General features: G+C 42.6%; 1 protein-coding gene across 19 annotated transcripts in view; it reads left to right on the forward strand.

Annotated features, from left to right (window-relative positions):
- Positions 1–6,000, forward strand: part of RAPGEF2 (Rap guanine nucleotide exchange factor 2) — a 242,453-nt gene that overhangs the window by 227,275 nt on the left and 9,178 nt on the right. For 13 of the 19 annotated variants that reach the window (XM_025203576.1, XM_025203571.1, XM_025203583.1 and 10 more), the window contains 3 exons: positions 2,357–2,509; positions 3,636–3,710; positions 5,209–5,434. In XM_025203576.1, the coding sequence (XP_025059361.1) occupies positions 2,357–2,509; positions 3,636–3,710; positions 5,209–5,434 (454 nt within the window). The remainder of the gene's footprint in view (positions 1–2,356; positions 2,510–3,635; positions 3,711–5,208; positions 5,435–6,000) is intronic. The other 6 variants (XM_025203579.1, XM_025203580.1, XM_025203589.1 and 3 more) reach the window with 3 other exon arrangements.

Below are 6,000 nucleotides of genomic sequence, written 5' to 3' on the forward strand. Positions count from 1 at the left end.
AATCTTTTTCTGAATCGATTCAGAGGCTTCGGATCAATTCAGACCTTTCTATTGGTCTCCTGATTTGATTCAGATTCGGAGATTCGGCTGCTGAATCGGGCCGAATCTCCTCCAAATTGAATCAGTACCTGAAGCTTCACACAGCCCTAATAATTAGGGCCGGGCAACTGGGACACAAGGTGGAATAGAGACGGGGAGACTCCTGAGTGGTAGCAAGGGGTTGTGCTCAACTTGAGTTCATCCGGGGGGGAGAAGCTGCAGTTTGGAGTAGGCATCGAATTCATCAGCCTTTCTTCTTTTTCCCATGCTGTACAGCCAGCAGCTACTGGGTTAAGTGTCTCACAGACATTACAGAATTAAGGATTTTACAGTGTTTACCACATACAGTTCATTGGCAGCTGTGGAGAGTTAACGTTGCTGTTGTGGCAGCGGTGTCTGTCATAGAGAAATATGGGGAGGCTGATGAGGGGACTCCGCTCCTCCTTACCCTCTAGTCCTTGGGTAAGCCTGTGCCACCTTAACTAAGATTCTGCCTCCCCCCTCTTTCCCACTCTTTTCTCTTGTGCTCAGCATCGCCCACTACCTAGTGCAGGGGTGGGCAAAATACAGCTCACAGGCTGGATCTTACCCTCCAAGGTATTGTTTTCCAGCCCAGGTGCAGGTGGCAGCTCAGGCCATGGCGCATGTCCTGCCGCCTCTGGGTATGCAGCGTGGTTGGACTCATCTTTCTGGCAGCAGCGGTGGCTCCCACCTCCAAAGCACCTCAGTCCATCTACCACACACCCACCATTGGGCATAACAGGCAAAGCAGGTCGACAGGGAGACCAGCCTAGGACCTCTGTGAGTAGGGCACGCTCACCTGGGAGGATGGGATGAGGCTATAGGAAGGTTTAGGGGGCAGTGTCCAGGATCACAGCTCTGTCCCAGGCCCCATCCCTGCACTGACACCACCCTGCGATCCTGGCCTCAGCCCTGCCCACCCATCCCCTTCCCAAACACTGCTCCCCACCCACCTGCAGCCCTATCCCATCTGCCTGACTGAGCACACCCTGCCCACAGTGGTCCTGGGTTTATTTCCATGAAGAGCCCACTCACCCACTGCTCCATCTGGTATCCCTGGCAATGGGTGCAGGTCAGAAGAGTCTGGGCCAGGTAGGATCAATGGCCGCCCTCCCCTCCCTCCCTTGCCCTGCACTGAGTACTCCCACTTCTCCTGTTGTGCTGGGTCACCACCATCTTGCCCCTGCCCACCAGTCCACAACAGCTTACTAAAACTCCCTAAGTGGCCCCCCAGCCCAAATAACTGCCCACACCGATTTAGTTCAAAGAAATATCTAGCCATGTCTCTATACATGCAACGATTTGAAAGAGCTTTGCTCTCTGTTCTGTCTCCATCTGCTGTCGGGCTCTACACATATTGTTTAGACTGTCACAGAGAGAATTAGTGAGACCAAATAAGCAAGCAGTAATTTAGCATTACTCAAGTTCCTTAGTTGCTGCTTGAATTAGCTGTGATGCTTCAGTCGGTCCTCTTTTGCTCATGGTGGGAAGGATTTTGAAAACCAATTAGGCTGGGCTGATCAAATAATTCTGAATTCTGGATCAGATCAAAGACAAATTCTGTGCCATACCTGAAGAACATTTCCACCCCTAAAATATTCAAATCTGTCAAAGTTGCTCTGTTTACACTTTTCAGCAGCAAAGCTCTCTCATTTGAGGAAAAAAATGTGCAAATCAGATGTCTATTTTAGAAGATTTCATCAGTCTTTATATCCTAGATCTTCTCCAGAGAAAGACAGCTGTAAAAATATATTACCTCTCCAGATCTGTGCTTGCCCGTGATCTGCCTTAGCTCTTTTTTTTATTTTTGACCTTGTAGGCTATTTAGGAACTGAAGAGCAGGTGAGATCCTTCTATATAACCATTCAGAAAACAACTGGATCGGTCAGAGGATGTGCATCTCTAACATTTCTGATTTTCAGGATTCTAGTAGCCATCGAGATGATGCTATATCCCAGATTATAGATTAGTATATCCCTGAACAACATTTACAAAGTTACCTTTTAAGTGAACTACTAGAAGCCCAGTGACAACAGCATGTTAGCTAATGGACATGGTCCAGAATCTGAAGGAGACTGGTCTGCTTTCATTTTCCAAGCTGAATAAAATGTAGGAGTAGAGAACATACCATAAATAGAAAGAATAAATAAAATGTTTATTATTGAAATCAGTATCAGTAGCTCAAAAAAGAAAAATGCTTAAAAACATTTTACCATTTACAGTGTCCTCCTTTAATAACACACTGTATAATTGTTTGAGATTTTATGCATATATTTCCATTCTTCCTTTCTTAAAGGCATTAACTCACCACAAGCTTTAAAGAAAATTCTTTCTTTGTCTGAGGAAGGAAGTTTGGAGCGTCACAAGAAACAAGCTGAAGACACAATATCAAATGCATCTTCACAGATGTCTTCTCCTCCCACTTCACCACAGAGCTCTCCAAGGAAAGGTATAAGATGCATACTAAATTTTGTATCTTTTTCTTTTCACCTCCCGGTTTTAGAAATAGCTTTGAGAGAATTATGGAGACGTAGTGAATCCTTCACTTACGTTCTGTCATGGGCAAGGTCAGCCAGGGAGCACAGCAGCAGCACTCCAATAGAGGCATTAGGAACCATTAGCATAAGACAGGAAGATGGTCTCAAGCAGTCTAGACCCCATGTACTACACAACTTGCATTCCTGTTGTGTCAAACTACCATGATCCCTTCTTCAGTTGCTTTATGCCAATGGTAGCATAAATGGGTGAAATGTTTTGACCTTACAATGCCATTATAAGGCAACAGTGGGTGCATTAACTCAATCCACTGCTTACTGCTCTAGGAATTGACAAGATTGAAGTCCAGTGTAGCTGCTGTGCAGTTGTGCTAGATGAGGAGAAATCCATGTAATACAAGGACAGATTTGCCTAGATTGGCTTGAGAGACAGACCCTCGGTGCTTTAGATTTTCTGTCTATTTGCAGCATGGTTACTGCAAGAATTAATGGTAAATATCTGAAGAATAGTATTGCACAATGAAGCTTTCTTGCTCAGTTACTTTAATAAAAACTATTCAATAAAATATTTATTCAGTAAGAGTACTGCCAAGCATGGCTACCCAAATCATCATTTATTTCTATTTTCTTGAAAAGGATTATTATTTAGAAATTGTGATAAACAGTTTAATTTCTATCCTGTTTCCTTTTTCATTGGATTTAAAAAGGGGGGAAAAAACTCCAAAAAAACAAAACATAGATACTTGCCCTTTTTTATTTAAAAAAAAATGTGGGAAAAAAAAAAAGAATACCACTATAGAAATACCTGACGTAGGACTATGCTATTGTAACGTTGATGTTATGTTCTCCTTCCAGTCTTTTTAAATAAATATAGAAATCAGTTTAGTGGCTTGTATTTAAAGGGAAGGGGAATGAGAGTGGTCACAGTTGAACTCCCACACAGCAAGAATGTTGGCCTCTGAAAGAGTAGCAGTAATTCTGACCAGATTAAGAAATTGAAACTCGCATGCATTTCATGTGGGTATTGCACTCTATTTTCTTTGTCAAACGGATATCTAAACCCTTTTCTCATCCTGTTAGGTGGCAGTGGCAATCAGCTGAGATCTTATGGCTCCAGACTGTCGGACCTAACCAGTTCCTCCTCTTCTCTTGGAAGTGAGAACAGTAACAAGAATAACAATGCATCACGGACCTATGGGATAGGTGGGGTTTACCTAGAACCAAAAAGGGAAAGAATAATCACAAGAACAATTGGGTAAAGAGAGTTCTAAAAAGAGAGAGGGAGAATGCCTCTCAAAAGCACAGACAAATACCCCAAACCTCTGCCTAAGTGATCTTTTCTGTAGTTGAGATGGAGGAGGATCTTATGCAGAAAAGGCTTTGATAATCTGCTTTAATCTTTGTAAGATCTCAGCATACATTTTTTTCAATAACTTTTTAGGAGGGAATAAATCTACATTATTTTGATCACATTTGATCAACACCTGTGTTTTTTTTTTCTTGAAAAAGGAATCAGGATTCTATGTTTAGCTAAATGGAGAGGAAGCAGTACTGTGTACTTGGAAAAACAAAATATGAAAATGATTTTAAACCGTAAAGCATATTCAAGATTAATGGCATCATGAAATTAACATCTGTAAATATGCCCTTGTAAATTAATCATATGTGGCAATGTTGGGGCTATATTCTAAGCAAGTGTGAATGGGGGAAGCTCAGTTGAAGTTTCCTTGAAGCTCACTGGTGAATGGCAAACCAAAAATGGAAACTTCATTTATGCACAAATATATGTTCTTGAGTGACCTTTAACTTAACTGGAAGGTCATTAATACAACATTATGTTGTAATAACTTAAGCAAAAAACTCTTTCTGCTCTTATCCTGCATGGCTCTTAAACCATAGATGGTATCCCAAAGTCTGACAATCTTACATTTTTGGATAAACTTAATCCAAAAAGCCTCACCGCAATCCATTTGATGCCCGGTATTAACATTATTATATTAATAATGTTAATCACTTACCGAATACAACCAAGATTTAGAAGTATGACAGCTTTTGAAAAGGTGAGTGTAAAAATTTTGGAGGCACTTCATCAGCCTAAATAGTGGAGAAGCCTTCAGCACAGACATTTATGCTTAATGTAGTTTTCATTTTCTATTTGCAATTCACCCCTGAAATGTAGCTTTGTAGAGCAGACAAAATTGTGTGCAGGAGAGGATCTACATGGAATATTGGTATCATCCAGCCACATGTCTATACTCCCTTTAATCTTTGAGAGCATTTAGATGCATAAACTTGCGAATGTAATTCTTATCAAGAAGAGTATTTTTCACATAAAGCTAGAGATCCAAACATATACTTGTGACAAACTAGGTGTTGATTCTGTAAAGAAAGGGGCAAACTTTTCTAAATACAGATATTTCATGTTGTCACTTTTTTAACTCTAATCAGAAATAAAATGCATATTAGTTTAAAGGTCCCATTGCATTATTTTTGCCTCACACACTGCTGCTCTCCATGAAAGAAATGCTTTCAAAATGTTACGTACTCTAATAACAGTCATACTAAATGTCTATCATATGTTGAAAATGTCTGTAACAAGTTTTTGGTTGCAAACTTGGAATGCCTGATTAACGTGATGCTGTTCCTTATGCAGGCTATACTTTGGCTCCTAGTGGCACAGTGGATAACTTTTCAGATTCTGGTCACAGCGAAATTTCTTCCAGATCTAGTATTGTCAGCAATTCCTCTTTTGACTCCATGCCAATCTCGTTACATGATGAGAGAAGACAGAGGCATTCTGTCAGCATCGTAGAAACTAATCTTGGTGTGGGGAGGATTGATAGAAGAACCATGATTGAACCAGATCAATACAGTTTAGGGTAGGAATTTTACATGTTTACACTTGTAAAGAATTTTTTTTTATGAATGTTTCTCCCCTCTGAAGGAAAATTCTACTTCTTTCATCTAAATCACTATCGCATCTCCTCACATATTTTAGTTCTTGAGAAAATGTGTCAGCCTCTTCCTACCCTGCACTAATGTGTGTAGCACTAACAGTAATCACTTCATACTTGTTCTGTATCTTTTAAGACGCATGTGCCCTGGATCAGGGCAGGGCAGGCTGCAGCTGGGGCCAGGGGCCGTGCTGGGCTCTTCCAGGGGGGGTGGGGTGGGGTGGGGGCTGCGCTTGGGGAATGTGGCGCTGGGAGGGGATTGGGGGGGTTATGGCATTATTTGGGGTGGCTGCAGCGCCCCCCCCCCCGGGGCACCCACCCCAAGCACAGTGTGGCCTAGCCACTCCTCCCCATCCTCCACCAGGAAAAGCCTGGCACAGCCCACAGCTGCAGCCCGCCCCATCCTGCACAGATCGGGGGGGGGTTACCCCCCCCAGCCTCCTGGGGTGCCCACAGTGGCGGGGAAAACCCCCCCCCCCCCCCCCCCCCCC

Source organism: Alligator sinensis, unplaced genomic scaffold, assembly GCF_000455745.1.
Source record: "Alligator sinensis unplaced genomic scaffold, ASM45574v1 scaffold1223_1, whole genome shotgun sequence".
NCBI lineage: Eukaryota > Metazoa > Chordata > Crocodylia > Alligatoridae > Alligator > Alligator sinensis.